General features: G+C 37.4%; 2 protein-coding genes across 3 annotated transcripts in view; one reads left to right on the top strand and one right to left on the bottom strand.

Moving 5' to 3' along the window:
* The window catches only part of SEC23B (SEC23 homolog B, COPII coat complex component), a 39,585-nt gene extending 37,949 nt beyond the window's left edge, over positions 1 to 1,636 (bottom strand). The window contains exon 1 of one of the 2 annotated variants that reach the window (XM_081291025.1): positions 1,290 to 1,636. The gene's annotated coding sequence lies outside the window, so the exon portion shown is untranslated. The remainder of the gene's footprint in view (positions 1 to 1,289) is intronic. The other variant, XM_081291024.1, reaches the window with a different exon arrangement.
* A 5,298-nt stretch (positions 1,637 to 6,934) lies between these two features.
* On the top strand, positions 6,935 to 17,785 carry RBBP9 (RB binding protein 9, serine hydrolase). The gene is made up of 5 exons (XM_081289873.1): positions 6,935 to 7,087; positions 8,818 to 8,860; positions 9,611 to 9,716; positions 14,583 to 14,668; positions 15,102 to 17,785. Exons 1-5 carry the CDS (start codon positions 6,989 to 6,991, stop codon positions 15,326 to 15,328), a joined length of 561 nt encoding a protein of 186 aa, XP_081145999.1. The 5' UTR covers positions 6,935 to 6,988; the 3' UTR covers positions 15,329 to 17,785.
* Positions 17,786 to 18,258: the final 473 nt, after the last annotated feature.

Here is an 18,258-nt window from a genome sequence, read left to right as displayed (position 1 = left end):
TCAATAAAATAGTACTTCAGACTAATCTTTTAAGCCTAGACAATCCCAATTTCACTGAACTGAGTGTTTTATACATCCTGTTCATGTCCTGGAATCTAGGGTGACACACACCTAAGTTATTGTAGTTCAAGGAAACTAGCCCCTCAAGAAAAAACAAAACAAAAGAAAAAGAGATCAAAGAATCTGTGATATTAAAGTGATCACTAAGGAGGACCTCATCTAGTGCTGGATAACAACCAACCCCATACTATTTTGAGAAGTGCCATACTACAAATAATTTGGATTAAGGCTCTTATATTACATGGCCAGAAAAGCAAATTAAGTATTACACAGACAACCAAAATTCAAAATGTGAATTTCACTGAAACACTAAGCCAGCTACTTGTTATTTGAGCAAAAGGGAGAAGCTGAAGCATTGTTTACACAGAAGGCACTTCTGCAGCTTCCTGAAGGGGAGGGAGCAGGAAGAGCTAAATCAGGTAGTCGGGGGAGCCAGTTCTAATATCATAATTCTCACAAGTACCTCAGCAAGATTCATTAAATGACCATTCCCCTCTCAAAATTGTTATTAAAAGGTATTAATCCCCAAGTATGCACATAATAAAACTTTCTCCATCTGTTTACCACTGCCCCTCCCCCTCACTCTTCTAGATCACTGATTCTTAACCTCGGGCAAATAATTCACAGAGGATTTTAGAGAATCCACAGACTTTCTTAAGTCATATGCAAGATTGTGTGAACGAGAGAATGCATCCTACCAAGGAAATTAGATTCACGTTCTATACCAAATTCTCAAAGAATAAGGGTATGAAGAGGTCAAATAGCTGAATGAATGAATGAATGAATGAATGAATACTGTACGAACGGATGAAAAGCCTAGGAAGATACTCTAGAAGCATCCACCCCCAAATCTGAACGACCCTCATCTCGCCCAGGCGTAACTTTTCAGGGCATAGTGGCCATCTGCAGACAAGATAAAGATTAGTTCTTGACAGGTGACTGAAGACCTCTCTCACAAACCAAAACGTTCGAATGGCTAAGTTATAAAATGGGAGCAGGATCCTTCCGGCTGTGCGCAGCCAGCAGTTCTAAAGACTTAAGAATCAGAAGCCGGTGCTCTGCCGGCCCGGCATGGCGGGGGGACCCGTCACTTTCAGTAGACTCTTGGGTCATCGATTCGCTCCGTTTCCCCTGCCTACCAGAAAAGGCTTCATCCCAGAAGCAGCCCACCTCGCCCTGGCTTATGTGCCTCTGTCCGCGGCTCTCTACGACGTATGCATCCCACTCACCTGGCCGGAGCCGATCGCTTGGCCAGTGCCGTCCGCGCCCACAGCTGGAAAAGCTAGGCTCCGGCTCTCACCGCCAAGTCCAGCTCAGCTCTCAACCAATTGGTCAACACTCTGACACGTCATACCACAGCGACGTGCGCTAGCCAATCACAGAACGCTTATCCAGCCGACTAGAGGAAGCGATGTGGTCAAGAAAAAATTCTCCGCCATCTAGCGATACGGCAGAACAGCGCTGACTCGCACTTCAAACCATAGATGCCACTTCCCTAAGATTGCCACTAAAGGTTTCTGCTTCAGAAACCCCAGGCATTGCCAGAACATTCCCTAGACACAGCCAGCCTTCCCAGAGGGGCCGCCCTGACGCAATATGACGTATGCTTGCCTCAGTGGAAAATCCGCCTCCTTGCCTTAGTTACCGGAATGCGAGAACCGTGACGTGGGGCTCCGGAAGTAGAAGCCGTGCAACTGGAGGAACCTGGAGCTGTCTGGAAGAAGGCCTCAACTTATGGGGCTGGAGAGAACTTGGAGCGACCAACTGGAGGACGCTTGCGTACTTGTTTGTCCAGGGAGCTGGTCTTTAGTTAAGATTCATTTCCCTTGGAATGGCTTCACTCTCTTAGTGGAGACCAGCTCTAGCGCACAGTCCCTCTTTGCACCTCCATTCCTACGCCTAATTGAGAACTGTCATATTCAAGTACTTTAGGAGACTGACAAAGTTCATGTTTACATGGGACACAGCTTTCTTTTTTAAATTTATTTATTTATTAGTTGTAGTTAGACACAATATCTCTATTTTATTTATTTATTTATATGTGGTGCTGAGGATTGAACACAGGGCCTCACACGTGCTAGGCGAGCACTCTACCACTGAGTCACAACCCCAGCCCTGGACACAGCTTTCTTTTTCTTTTTTTTTCTTTTTTTTTTTTTTAATTTTTCAGCATATTATGATTTTATTTTATTTTATTTTTAAAGAGAGAGAGAGAATTTTTAATATTTATTTTCTAGTTCTCGGCGGACACAACATCTTTGTTGGTATGTGGTGCTGAGGATCGAACCCCGGCCGCACGCATACCAGGCGAGCGTGATACCGCTTGAGCCACATCCCCAGCCCCAGGACACAGCTTTCTATAGCCACAACCATTTTTCACTTTCTTACAAGGTGGCTCATTCATTAACTTACTAAGACAAAATCTTCCTGTAGCATATTTTAAAACCCTAAAAAATAAAAGTATATATCTAGGCATTCAAGAAGTATGCATTAATTAGCTCAAAATTAGGGCAATATTTTAAATTACCTACAGATCAGAAAAATTAGTTTAAGTCAATGTACTATGAAATATAATGTCCGTAATATAAACCGTTGGTCAGAATAATAATTCACTTTGTTGAACAAACTTTCATTTATCATGATCTTAAACATTATGCATTGTTAATATTAGCTTATCTGATTAGTAAACTTATATCCGTTTAGGAAATTGAAAGTAGTTATTCTCTTTGTAAGGAAATAAGCCCAAGTAAGAACATGTGCACATGTATTATACTTAACACTGAGAAAGAATATAACTGGTTTGGTTTGGTTTTGAGGTCCTGAAGATTGAACCCAGGGCTTCACACATGCTAGACAGCCAATGTACTACATCCCCAGGCCTTTTTGAATTTTTCTTTCTTTCTTTTTCTTTTTTTGGTGCTGGGAATTGACCCAGAGGTACTCAACCATTGAGCCACATCCCCAGCCCTTATTTGTATTTTATTTAGGGACAGGGTCTCACTGAGTTGCTTAGGGCCTGCTAACTGCAGAGGCTGCATTTGAACTCACCATCCTCCTGCCTCAGGCTCTTCCCGGAAGCTGGGATTACAGACCTGTGCTGCCACACTGTTCTTATAGTTTATTTTTTAAAAACCAAAAATTAAAATACTATTATTCGTCAAAGATTTCCCTTAATTATTTGAACCTGGATTCTTTCTGTACTAGCAATTTCTATTCTTTGTTTTCTTTTTTTGTACAGGGTATTGATTGAATCCAGGGATGTTTTATCACGTAGCTACATCCCCAACCCTAAATTGCTGAGGCTGGCAATCTTCCTGCCTCAGCCTCCAAAGTCACTAGGATTACATGTGTATACCACCACATCAGGCTTGTACTAGCAATTTCACAAGAAGGGTTTTTTGGTTTTTGGTATTTTTTTTTTTGTAATAGACATACAAAGCATTAGAAGTTTTATTTCTTTGCTGGAAATGTTAGGAATATTTTATTTATATATGTGTATTTTATTTCCATAAACTAATCCTAACAGAGGTCCCTTAATTGGAGAAATCTAACAGTCTAACTTATTAAGACTCTACAACACAAAATTTGTACTCTCTAACAAAAGGTGAAGGCTTTTTTTTAAATTTTAATATTTATTTATTTATTTTTTTTTTAGTTTTCAGTGGACACAACATCTTTATTTGTATGTGGTGCTGAGTATTGAACCCGGGTCACACGCATGCTAGGCGAGCACGCTACCGCTTGAGCCACATTCCCAGCCCCTAGGTGAAGGCTTTTATTGATCATAGCCATGAAAACACATAAACATAGAGAACATAAAACTTTGGTTCTACAACTTTGGCCACAAGTGAAAAATATACAGAAACATAAAAATTTAGTGGACCAGATAACAAAGAGCTGTTCTTCCCAGTTGGCAAGGAAATCTCACAAACTGATAAAAAGACAAAAAAAAAAAAAAAAAAAAAAACACTAACAATCCAATTCTCTGTCATCTCTTATCCAAGAGAGAGATGATCAATATAAACTATCAATTCACTTAAAGAGATTAGCAACTGGACAGAATATAAATACCAAATTCCTAATCATTATTGCTACCAACAGGGGAAAACTTACCATTCATGCATGAATCAAAAAGAAAAACAGAAAACCAGTAGATAGGAGACAAGAAAGCTATAGAAACAGAACAGCAACATAGTGTTGTACTATTGTAGTATTATTGCCACTGGGTATTCACTCTAGGAGGCAAGAAAAATGCCTGCCTGGGCCTAATCAGCCTAGGAGGTGTTTTCAGTAATATAATTGCCTGGTTCAGACTGGTGAATCATATTGGTGAAACTTCCAAATTGTTAAAGAAAATGTTTCAAGCCAAGTGAGGTGGTGCACACTTGTAATCCCATTGGCCCTGGAGACTGAGGCAGAAGAATTACAAGTTCAAGTCCTGCATCCAAAACTTAGATCCTGTCTCAAAGTTTAAATAAATAAAAAGAACTGGGGATATAGCTCAGTGGGAAAATACCTTGGGTTCAATTCCCAAGACTGCCAAAAAAATCATAAAAATGTTGACTTTTAGTTTTAAAACCAAAGTTATTTCTCCTGCATTAATAAGAAACTCAAGAAAACACTTGTACAAGAGATAAAAGTAGAAAAGAAAACAAAGTGAGTTATATGTAATTACATAATGCCTGCAATCATTATTGGCATAAACAATCTGAGAAAGGTGAGAGTTAATACCATTGCTTTTTTTTCTCTCCTTCTAAAAGGAAAAGCTAACTGAATCTTAAGGAAGACCTTTTTACAGCCTATAGTTCCTGTGCCATTGTTTACTGAACAACAACAAAAAAAAAAACCACTAAGCAAACACTTGGGCATAGGAATGACACTGCTTATTTTGTTTTTTAAAACTGTAAACTCCTATATTGATGCATAATTGATATACAATAAGCTACTGTGGGGAGGGGTGTGGGGGGAGTACTGATATTGAACCCAAGGACACTTATCACTGAACTATATCCCCAGCCCTTCTTATTTTCAGTTTTGAGACAGTGTCTATGTTGCTGGCCTTGCACATGAAATCCTCTTGCCCTGGCCTCCCAAGTCACTGAGATTACTGGTGTGCGCCACCCTGCCCAGCCTGGGACGTACATATTTAAAATGTGTAGTTTGGGGCCTGGGGCTGGGGCTCAGCGGTAATGCACTTGCTGGGCACTAGGTTGGATTCTCAGCACCGCATATAAATAAATAAAAATAAAGATCTATCAACAACTAAAAAAATATTTTAAAAAATGTGCAGTTGGGTAAGTCTTGACACCTATCTACACAATTGAGGTAATGAATATAGATATCATCCCCAAAAGTTCACTCATGTCACTTATATTTTCACAATTTTAATTAAAGGACTTAAATGATATGTGCTTTTTTTTTTTTTTTTGGTCTGGCATCTCACTCAACATGATTATTTTGAGATTCATCTGTGGTATTGTGTGTAGCAGTATAAGTTTACAGTTAGTTCAATAACATTGATCTGTGATGTTATGATATGTATTTTTATCCAGTTTTCCTGGTTTATGAGTTTCACAGCCCTTGTTATTTCTTAAATGACTAGAACAATAAGATTAAAGTGTTTGGCCATTTGTTTTTGGTTCCTGCACCTGCTTTAGAACAAGCTTCAGAGCCAATAAACTGAAAGATAATCTTTTATTATCATATTGGGGAAATTTAGGCCTCAAAAATCCCCACACATTTTGGCATCACAGAAATTATCTGTGCTGTTGAGTGTGAAGGAGAAACTGGGTTTGCTTTTACTCTATTTTCAGAATTCTGAGACTTTTAGTGTTGAGGTTCAAGAGGAAAGGATATGTTTTGCTCTTACTGAAGAACTTGGTGGTAAAGCAGTGTTACCATTTGTCTCTCACTGTACCTGTTCAAAATACATGAACAGAGTTTTTCTTAACAATAGGTACAAAAACATGCCTGAAATTCACAGTGAGTAAGTCCGTAAAGCGACAAAGAAAAAGAGTCAATTTCCTATTGATTCTCATTAATAATAGCACAGGCAAACTTCTGTTGACCTCTATGCAATAAGGTTTGGATATGCCTATAAGTTACAACCACTTCCTAAGATTTCAGGATTCTATTATAACAGGCAAGATGTTTCATTAGTACCTGTTTCTCCAAAATCACAATTGGTTTACATATATTATCCATATACCCAATAAAAATAATAACTTTTTTCTTTTTTGGAACTAGGAATTGAGCCCAGGGGTTTTATATCATTGAGCTACATCCCCAACCCTTTTTATTTTATTTTGAGACAAGGTCTCACTAAATTTTCCATATTGGCGGTGAATTTAACAATCCTTCTTCCTCAGCCTTCCCAGTAACTGAGATTACAGGTGGGTCCTACCATGCCCAGTTGATGACACCTTTTAAAAGGCCAGCATTTACAACAATGAAAATCACAAATAGGGCTAATATTGACATTCTACTAAGTACTTATTTGAAACCAAAAGAAAATATAATGTAGATTTCAGGAGTTCCCAAGTTATAGATAGTTTGCATTCTCCATTTTTGAAACTAAAAACAGCCTTTCTTATAGATATATCATAAGTCTAATAGCAAAGTAACAAATTCTGGGCATGTAACAGCCTGTTCTAAATAAGGGAGGGGTGGACAAGAGCACTAGTAAAAGGCAAGCAGAAAATTATTTGCATTTGATGGAAACTGGCAAGGTTTGGCAAATAAAAGAAAATTTGATGGGAATTGGCACAGGCTGCCAGCCAGGAAAGCCAGAGTTAAAGAGCTGCCCCATTGGCTCTCCGGAACTACAATTCCCAGAATGCCTTAGTGCAGGGTCCTGGCCGGATGCAGTCTTGGCTCTGAGGACAGCACAACCTGCTTGCTACTGGCAGTCTCTGGCCTCTCTGCACTCATGGCTTCTCCTAACAAGGCAGTGATTGTTCCTGGGAATGGAGATGGGGATGTGGCCACCCACGGCTGGTATGGCTGGGTGAAAAGGGGGCTGGAGCAGGTAAGAGACATATATATGCCTCTCTGCTCTGGAAAGTCAGCCTGGAGCAGAGAGGAGGGAGTGAGGAGACACAGGACTGAAGTTTAAACATATATCCACCCCACCTCCAAGAAAGCCCTGAGTGTTTTATTCCTCCCCTTTGCTGCCCTCTCTCAAACTCTAGAACTAGTGGTCAAGATTTTGGTTGGCAATGACTTTTCTTAGAGCTCAGTTTTTAGAGTAAAAGGAAGCATTTAAGATTAAAGAAACCAAACCCCCATCCCTCCCCATCTGTTGATACTTCAAATTTGAGACTTCCCAAGTAATTTTACATCTCTTTATTGCGTCCTGCTTCCAGTTAAAAAAAAAATCAATATATAATAAGGACATATGTGTGTAAATTATGAAGCTTAATATAATGTATCACCATACTATCTTCTAAATGATTTATATGCCTGTCATTCCATCCCTCTGCCATCCTGAAATTCATTTTTCTTTAAAAAATATTTTATTTAATATTTTAATAATTTAATATTTAATATTCATTTTATATTTTAATGTTTATTTTTTAGTTGGACAGAGTATATTTATTTATCCATTTTTATGTGGTGCTGAGGATCAAACCTGGGGCCCCGAACGAGCTAGGCTGAGCCACAACCCCAGCCCTCATTTGCTTTTTTTTTTTTTTTTTTTTTTTTTAAAGAGAGAGGGGAGAGAGAGAGAGAGAATTTTTAATATTTTTATTTTTTACTTCTCGGCGGACACAACATCTTTGTTGGTATGTGGTGCTGAGGATCGAACCCGGGCCGCATGCATGCCAGGCGAGCGCGCTACCGCTTGAGCCACATCCCCAGCCCCCTCATTTGCTTTTCTTTTTGAAAATTATTATTATTTTTTTAAATAGATTTTTCAATTTTTTTAAGAGAGAGTGAGAGAATTTTTTAATATTTATTTTTTAGCTTTCAGCGGACACATCATCTTTGTTGGTATGTGGTGCTGAGGATCGAACCCCAGCTGCACGCATGCCAGGCGAGAGCACTACTGCTTGAGCCACATCCCCAGCCCTTGAAAATTATTTTTAAAACTCATGTATTCTTTAAAAACTATATTGTTTGGCTTCTTTGTGAAAACGGTATTCTACTATGCAAAATGTCTTGCACATTTTGACTGTTTTTAAATCCTCTTCCATAATCCAGCAGTAAGATTGTTTCCTGAGTTGACCTCTAGAATAGAATTTCAGAGAAATTCAATAGAGTAAATAAATTCAGAAGAATAGAAGGTCTCTGGAATAGAATTTCTGGGTTGTGGCAGAAAGCCACAGGCAGAGCTACAAACCAGGGCTGGAGCTGTTCAAGAGGATGTGATATCCAACTTTCTGTATCATATTTCCGTACCATGTTTTACCTTCAACCTGGGGCACAATCTGTTTGGCTCCAGCTCAATCTGTCTAGAAAACATTCATTTATGCCTTCTCTATAGATATAGACCTTAGAGATAAATACAGATGTGCAAATGCAGATATAGGTCTATTTCTGTAGGGATCTAAAGAGCTGGTTAGATGGAATTTATGAGGAAGGATGTGTATTCATGTGTAATTCTGTAGCATTATTTATCATCACTTTATTCCATAATATAAGCAAACACTTATTGAATTGATGAAGATCATATCAGGTGTCTTTTTTTCTTATTTGAAAATATTAGTTGCAATTAAGATTTTAATTATAGCTTTTTTTACCCCCCTCATATCATAGATACCTGGTTTCCAGTGTCTGGCTAAAAACATGCCTGACCCAAGTAAGTTTTAAACTTCTTTTTAAATAGCATCATCTTGTTGGTTTTGGATCCTACCATTTTGGGGGGAAGAGACCAGGTATATCATAGTAGAGAAACCAAAGGGGTGTGTGTGTGTGTGTGTGTGTGTGTGTGTGTGTGTTTTGAATAAAGCAAGTATCTTGGGGATAAGGATATAAACCAAAAACCATGGAAGTTTCTAGTAAGGATCAAGAAAATAACCTGGGCATGGTAAAGTTTTAATTTTGAATTTTGTAACTTAATTTTCTCTTCTATAAGTCTACATTCAGGCAAAATTTGTGGGTATTTCATATGAGACAGAAACATGATAAAATTTTACAGCCTCTATTTGAGACCCTAATATTAAAAAATAAGTAATATTGTCCCTTTTGTTCCGGGTATATCTATGACTTGTTTCAGGAGAAAAAGAATATGTATGTATGTGAATCTTAAGAATATTTTTATTAAGCTTGAAAGTTTAAAGTTTCAGTTATATTTTATTATTTCTTCAGTGTTCTTCAAACATAACATGGTAAAAACAAAAGCAAAACTATTTACCAAAACTATGGATTTGAGCATTTTACTTCAGATCACACACATCATGGGCTCAGTTAAAATAGACCATTTTCCATTGTGATCATGCAGTTTAAAAGCTGTGAACTGCTAAATGGTTGTATCTTAGAAAGATGGGGTGGCATTAGATTGAGACTGTCCCTATCCAATCACAGACTCTTTCTTTACCTTGAACCTTAGTTACAGCTCGAGAGAATATCTGGCTGCCTTTCATGGAGACAGAGCTACACTGTGATGAGAGGACCATCATCATAGGCCACAGTTCTGGGGCCATTGCAGCCATGAGGTGAGATCTTTGTTGAACTGCCAGCCCCGTCATGAGTTCCAGCCGTACTTCCTTGGGAAATACCTGTATATACCTTAGGTTTCCATTACAGAGGAAATAGTGCTGACCTCAAAAGTGGTAACATAACCTATCTTTATTCCTTCTTAGTTTTGTTAATGGCTTGAAAAAAAATACTTATGGGGATGCAGTGAGACTTAAAATCTGAGTGACAGGAAGCTGCTGTCTCCAAACCTCAGCAGCTTCCTGTCACTTACCTCTGATGTCTTTGCCACCCTTTCTCCTCCCAACCAGGTATACTGACCTCATTGCAACTCCTGGAACATGCCAAGTACATTCCTTCTTTATCTTGGTCTTGTTTTTCTTTTGCTTTTTTTTTTTTTTTCCAATTAGAGTTTTATGGTTATACATAAGCAGTTGGTTTCATCCATATTCATACATGCACAGAAATCTATTAGTTCATGATCTCCCCTTTTCCCTCCTGCCCTTCCCCTCCCCTTCTTCTTCCTCTACTAGACTTCCTTTTCCTCCTCTATTATTTTGTATTGGATTGGTTCTTTATATAAATCTTATCCTTCCCTCCCCTTTCCTTTATTTTACTCTAGCTTCTGAATATAAGAGAAAACATTCAACCATTGAGTTTCTGAATGTGACTAATTTCACTTTGCATGATATTCTCCATTTCTATCCATTTACTGGCAAATGCCATAATTTCATTCTTTTTATGGCTAAGTAGAACTCCATTGTGTAGAAATACCACAATTTCTTGATCCATTCATCTATTAATGGGCATCTGGGTTGCTTCCATAATTTAGCTATTGTGAATTCTGCTGCTATAAACACTAATGTGGCTATGTTTCTGTAGTATGCTGATTTTAGATCTGGAAAATACCCAGGAGTCAGATAGTGAGGTCATATGGTGGTTCCATCCCTAGTTTTTTGAGGAATCTCCAAACTGCTTTCCAGAGTGGTTGTACTAGTCTGCAGTCCCACCCATGATGTATAAGTATCCTTTCTCCCACAATTACACCAGCAATTTTTTTTTTTTTTTTTTTGATACCAGGGTTTAACTCAGGGGCACTTGACCACTGAGCCACATCCCCAGCCCTATTTTGTATTTTTATTTTGAGACATGGTCTCACTGAGTTGCTTAGGGCCTTGCTAAGTTGAGGCTGGCTTTGAATATGAGATCCTCCTGCCTCAGCCTCCCGAGCTGCTGTGATTATAGGTGTGTGCCATTGTGCCGGGCTTGTTGTTCGTATTCTTTATCATTGCTATTCTGACTGGAGTGAGATGAAATCTTATGGTAGTTTTGATTGGCATTTCCCTGATTGCTAGAGATGTTGAACAGTTTTTCATGTATTTATTGGCCTGTTGTGTTTCTTCTATTGAGAAGTTTCTGTTTAATTCTTTTGCCCATTTATTGATTGGATATGTATGTATGTTTGTATGTATGTATGTATTTTGGGTATTAAGTTTTTTGAATTCTTTGTATATTCTGGATATTGGAGGAGTCGCTGGCCAAGATTTTCTCCCATTTTGTTGGCTCTCTCTTCAAGCTCTTGTTTCCTTAGCTGTGTAGAAGCTTTTTAGTTTGATGGCAACTCACTTACTGATTATCAGTTTTCTTTCTTATGCTATGGGGGTCTTGTTATCTTGTTAAGGAAGTCTGTGCCAGCATCTATATAATGGAGTGCTGACCCTATGTTTTCTTCTAGAAGTTGTAAGGTTTCTGGTCTAATTCCTAAGTCTTTGATCCATTTTAATTAGAGTTTTGTGCAGGGTGAAAGATAGGGATCTAATTTCATTTTTCTACATACACCTATCCAGTTTTTCCAGCACCATTTATTAAAAAGGCTGTCTTTTCTCCAAGATATATTTTTGGCATCCTTGACAAATATCAGACAACTATAGGTTTGTGGGCTTTTCTCTTCTATTCTATTCCATTGGTCTTTATGTCTATTTTGGTGCTAATACCTCACTATTTTTGTTACTACAGCTCTGTCGTATAATTTCAGATCAGATATTGCGGTGCCTCTTGCTTCGCTTTTCTTGCTTAGTATTGCTTTGGATATTTTGGTTCTCTTATTCTTCCAAATGATTTTTAAAATTGTTTTTTTCTAATTCTGTGAAGAATATTATTGGTATTTTGATTGGGATTGCATTGAATCTGTATATTGCTTTTGGTGGTATGGCTATTTTGACAATATTAATTCTGTCTATCCAAGAACATGGGTTGTCTTTTCATCTTCTAAGGTTTTCTACAGTTCCTTTCTTCAGTGTTCTATAATTTTCATTGTAGAGCTTTTTTACCTCCTTCATAATGCCAAGGTTTTTTGTTTGTTTGTTTGTTTTTTAGATTATGGTTTTCCTGATTGATTTCTTCCTCAATCAAATCACTTTTGGAGTATAGGAAAGCTATTGATTTATGGGTGTTGATCTTGTGTCCTGCTACTTTACTAAATTCATTTATAAGCTCTTCTGGTGGAGTTTTGTTGTTGTTTTTCTATTTTTTAATCTTTTATGTCATCAGCAAACACTTGCTCTTGGTTTTTTTCTTGGGACACTGCCCCTAGTTATCTGTATGGCTTTCTCTTCCCCTTTCAGTCTGCTTGAATGTCTGCTTATGGTAGTGTCTTTTCAATCACTGTGTATGAAACAGCATCCTCACCCTCTGACTCTTGTCCTCCTATAGCCTATTATCTGTAGCCTTTTCATCATCTGACATCCTGTTTATTTCTTGCCAACAGAATGTAAGCCCTTGTAACTCTGACATTGATACCTCACTGCTTAGAGGAGAACCTTGTATATGGTAGATGCTTAATAAGTTTTTCTTAGAGGGTTGGGGCTGTTACCCCTACCTACTTGCCCCCTCCCAGTCCTTAGGATTTGTGGGTATATCCCTGGTGCTCTCCACTAGAACATCACATCTCTCCCTTCACCTTAGGGGTAGAGACTTAAGCTGGCTGAGTAGCCTATCAGGCAGTTTCTTAAACTGGATAACAGAGGACAATAGTTTTTATTTGTGTAGCCACTTGCCCCAAGCAATCACTCAGGATATCACATGAACCACATTAGGAAATCTTGCCAAATTTCATAACTGATTAGCCATAATGATCAAAACTGCAGGAATAATAATGCTTTTTAGTGAAATGAAATAGTGGTATAAATATAGTATAAGATGTTAACAAGCTGCCAGGGGGTTCCTAGAAAATGAAGAGATTCCTTTGTTGCTGAAATCTGTCCAAATTCAAGGTCAACTGAATTTTTCTTAAGCCATAGGCTATAAAGATGTGCCTTCTTTTAATGACCTCTGGATTTATTGCAGGATTGTCAACAACCTCCTAAGAATTATATTCTGAAGTTAAGGGAGGCAAGGGGAAAAACAGTGCCCAAACTGTCAGTATAAGGTTATAGGAGAAAGGAAAATGACACAATCACAGAGAACCATCCTACATTACTTATTCATCCCAAAAGGGAAATTGTGCTTTTATAATAATGGAGATGGCTGGTGGATGTCACCTTAAACAAGTGATTAGACTTAACCTCACCAATAATGAGACAGACTGACATCATGTGTCCCTGGAAGGATGAAGTTGGAAGGACACATGACCAAGAATATTGAATCTCAGTTATGGGAAAACAAATTCAGATTAGGGAATAGTGTACAACTGGTCTAAAATCTTACTGAACAATGTCATTTAAAATGAAAGATTTAAAAGTGACTTAGGAGTCATGAAAATAAAATGCAATGAAAGATCTTTGATGATCTAGGAGTGTAAAACAGTTTTAAAGGATATTTTTGGTACAGTTGGGAGAAAATGAATATAGGTAATTACTTTATCAATGTTAGTTGGGTATAATAGTGGTACTGCAGCTATATAAGATCTTGTTCTTGAGAAATACATTGTAAAGTAAGGGTGAAATGTAAAAAATGCAATGAATTTAGCTTTTTCTTGTTCTTTCAGCTTTTCTATGGGTTTTATATTTTTAAAAATAAACAGTTGGGAGGAAAAGTTTATACCAAGGAACAAAATACCAACCCTAAAAGTTTTGTGCCACAGAAGCATCTTCAAACAATTCCTATTCCACCTCTTTCCTTAGCCAAGTCTTTGCTGAGTAATGGTACTATCTAAAGATAGGTAACTGGGTATCTACTTGCTGGGCACTATACTAGGTATCAGAGACAGATCAACAATGCTCAAACTTCCTTTTAAGGAGCTGGCAGTTTAATGGGGAACAAAGATGTAATACATAACAAATGAATAATATAATGCAGTGTGGAAAGTGCGATAATAGAAGTACATTTCTCATATAGGCTGTGTTTCTTAAGATATGGTTCATATATCACTTGCATTAGAGTCATCTGGGTTGGGGGAGATATCATCCCTTAAAGTACAGATTCCTGGGCATTATCTCCAACTCCCTGAATCAGGTCCTCTGGGGATTAGCGGGGAATATGCAGATCTGGGGAAAAAAAAACAATACCAATGCATATTAAAGGTGGATGAATACACACATCAGAGCTTTGAACTTTCTTGAAAAATGAGGAGGAGTTCATCAAGCAGCCAGGGTTGGGCTTGTCCTACAATTTCCTTGCTATTTTTCATAACAACTGCAATAGCATGCTTCCTGTAATCAAATGAGTTAGGTGGCTTGTTGACTTTGGTTGTTGTTGTTGTTCTACTTAATTGTGCATGATAGCAGAATGCATTTCAATTCATAATACACAAATGGAGTGCAATATTTCAATTCTCTGGTTGTACATAGTGTAGAGACATACTATTTGTGCAATCATACATGTATGGCTTATTGATTTTTTGATAATCAGATTTTAAATATTAACTGACATAATTTTTCTGTTTCCAGATATGCAGAAACACATCGAGTATATGCTATTATATTAGTGTCTGCATACACATCAGATTTGGGGGATGAAAATGAGCGTGCAAGTGGTAAGTCTGAAGGCAGAAATCCCAAAAGTCCTTCTAGACAGGGTTATTTGTTCAGACTATAAAATAATACTCTTTCAGATAAGCTAAATTTAAAAAAAAAATTTTAATTGAGTAAATGAAACGGAGGGATGGAGGAAGGAAATCTAATAGCATATGAGAAAGATTTATCACCTATCTTTTGATGTAAGGCAGTTTGAAAGGTAATAGACCTCTTTACAACCAAAATTCTGAGAGGGCTGGTTTTATTTGAGTCCTTTACTCCCTCTTTATAAAAGCCTTGCAGGTCTAGGAAAAAAAAGAAAAAGTGCTTCTCATTCATCCATGGATCCTGATCCTTTGTGTATCTGTGAGGGTCTCCACTGGATATTCCAGAATGTCTGAAATGGAGATTATTCATGGGCATTGACAGGTTGTTCTCCCCCCCCCCCCATAGGATACTTCAACCGTCCCTGGCAGTGGGAGAAGATCAAGGCCAATTGCCCTCACATTGTGCAGTTTGGCTCCACTGATGATCCTTTCCTTCCCTGGAAGGAACAACAAGAAGTGGCAGATAAGTTGGAAGCCAAATTGTACAAATTCACTGATCGCGGCCACTTTCAGAACACAGAGTTTCATGAACTGATCAATGTGGTAAAGTCTGTGCTGAAAGTACCAGCATAATCTGGTGCTTGCTGTTTTATATTCCCATATAGGAGCAGAGTAATAACTTCCATTATCAGACAATAACTAGACATAAAACATCCAGTTTAGTTCCAAAAGTGCCTGAAAAACAAACACAAGTTTCAACATCACACTGAGTTACAGACAACATTTCCATTTTCTGTAGTATCTAAATCTTCCCAAATTGCTCTGAACTGCAGGGTTTTGTTTTTTTTTTTTTTTCCCTATTTGGTTGGGGACCTACAGGTAGTTCCATCCTTATTGATCCAAAGAGCTAAAGTCAGAAATGGAAACCAGGTGTCCTGATTCTCAGTCCAGATTAAAACTAAATAGATTTTCATGTATGTTATAGAATAGTATTCTTTTCCTCTTTGAAATAAAACTTTTCTGTTTTATTGGGGAGAGAAAATATGACTAAAGGTCCAGAGTGTTGGCTTAGAGCTCAACTCACTAACTTGTATTTCAATCAGCTCTGAATATTGTAAAGAGGGAGTAAATGACTCAAAACTTGGGCCTTTACCACTGCCATTACCCACTGCCCCTTGGTCCTTCAGACAGGTTGAGAGACCAACACATAATGATGCTGGGTCAAAGATCTCCCTGAGTCTTGCAGGGAGCAGGAGCACAGGCTATCTGTATATCAGCAAAGGTGACGAATTTTTGTAAGACAAGACTGGTAAGATCAGGGTCATGTGGAGAGCTCATGTCCTTTCTGAATTGTTGCCTTGAGGAAATTGACAAGGTGTTGCCAATTTTCTTTAGTTTTTTTTTTTGTTGTTATTGTTGTTACTGGGAATTGAACCCAGGGGTGCTTTGCCACTGAGCAACACCCTTCCTTTTTTTATTTTTTGAGATAGGGTTTGCCAAATTGCCCAGGCTAGCCTCAAACTTGTGATCCTCCTGCCTCAGCTCCTGAATTGCTGGGATTACTGGCATCTACCACTGTACTCAGCCGACTGACATTTTGAGGAAAAAAAATCTTAGTTTTTTAAAATTTAGTAAATGTATATATACGTGTATGTTATATATATGCATCATTTTCCATATGGATTATGTTAGTTGGCAACAACACTGTAAACCAAGAAATTTTAAAATATTACAAGATAAAATCCAAGTCATCCATTAGCCAAGTGACACAGATGATTCTCTACAAAGCACAAGAAAAACATAAGTAAAAAACACAACAAACATAATTAAAGGATGAAGAACATGGGAACAATATGGATTTTGTTACAAAGTCTTATTCCAAGTATGGTTATGTAGAGTTCAACCTTTTGACTTCCTAAAGATCTCTTTCAAGCATCATTCCAAGATTTTTCTTCTGATCCTACTCCCTCAGAACAAACAGGGGGATGGGGTTGTAGCTTAGTGGTAGAGTGCTTGCCTGGCACGTGGAAGGCACTGGGTTCTATCCTCAGCACCACATAAAAATAAATGAAACAAAGGTATAGTGTACATCTTCAACTAAAAAAAATAAAAAATAAAAAACAACAACAAAAACCCACAACCACAAAGAAACCCTTTTTCATTTCTCAACATTTTCTGGCTATTATAATGCCTAAGTATTGCCTAACACAATTTCTGTGAATTTACACTCTATGTTAGAGAGCTTGAATTTGATGCAGAAATATGATTTGCCACATTGTTTATCCCTGAAGGGATTCAAGAACCATTATTTTAACCTGAAAAGGTTTTAGTTTCTACATGTACTTAGACATAGAAAAAAGTCATAAAAGACATTCTAAACTTTTGACAACAATTATCTTTGGGAGAAGGGAATTTGGTAGGTAGTGTAGTAGATGTCCTCATTTTCCTTTATTCACCATGTGGTTATTTGAATTTGTAACACTGTACATGTATTACTTTAATCATTAAAATAAATAAGATTTAAAACAACTTATTTGTCAAGCTAGTAAAAAGATGATTAGATTCAGCAGTTGAATAGATCAAACCTATAATCAAAGATTGATTGTATTTGAATTATTTGGAAATAGTATTTTATTACTGTCTTGTTTTCTAAAGTCCTTTCTTTCTTTAAACACTTATTTTTATAACATCAGTGTACAATGTTTTCCTCTTCCTCCATGGGGGAAAACCCCCAAATGTATACAGTTGAGGAATATTCTTTATTCCTGTAAGAGCAATTAAGTTAGACATATGACTATTGAGCTCTGCTGCCCAGTATGAGCAGTAACAACAGTAGTTAAAATATGAAAAATTCAGTTCAGTCACACAAACCAAATTTCAAGTGTTCACCAGCCACAAGTGGCTAATGATTGTTATGGGACAGCAACCATAGAATATTTCCATCATAGAAAACTAATGATCAGCACTAGTCTAGGGCTTTCTTCATCCACCTCTAATAGTTCAAAGTAAAAGTGACTTCATTGAAATTATTTTTGTGTGATATGGTGCTAGGAATCAAACATCCTAGGGAAGTGCTTTCCCACTGAGATACATTCTAAGTCCCAAAATTACTTGTTTTGACTACTTTCCTTAGTTGATTACCATCAAGTAATAACTTTAAATTTTGTTCATTGCCAAACTGAATCCAAGTTTCATATGAGAATCTATATGTTAATTCATTAAAAACCATAAAATCATGGAACCTCAGAATTTGATAATCCATAAATCATTATTAAACAGAGACTTCCTTGAAAGTCTGAGGAGTCATCTATCCCCAGGTGAGCAAATATCTAAAACCTAGTAGTAAGGAACTTAATTGTTCTTACAGGAAATCAACTAAGTATTAGAGGATTTCACTTACAAATTTGATTTTTTGATATTGTCATGAGTTTATCATGTTTTGGTCCCAGGTTATCTCTGTAGAATAATTAATCCATTGAATATATATCTGAGGTGCTGTATTTTTAAATTATTGTCTGTTTTTCCTTCAGTTAATATTCAGAATAAAATACAAACTATAGCAA

This window comes from Spermophilus citellus (genome assembly GCF_964194105.1).
Source record: "Spermophilus citellus genome assembly, chromosome: 4".
NCBI classification, from domain to species: Eukaryota; Metazoa; Chordata; class Mammalia; order Rodentia; family Sciuridae; genus Spermophilus; species Spermophilus citellus.
The sequence above is the reverse complement of the archived record's forward strand: the minus strand, read 5'-3'. Positions and strand labels throughout refer to the sequence as shown.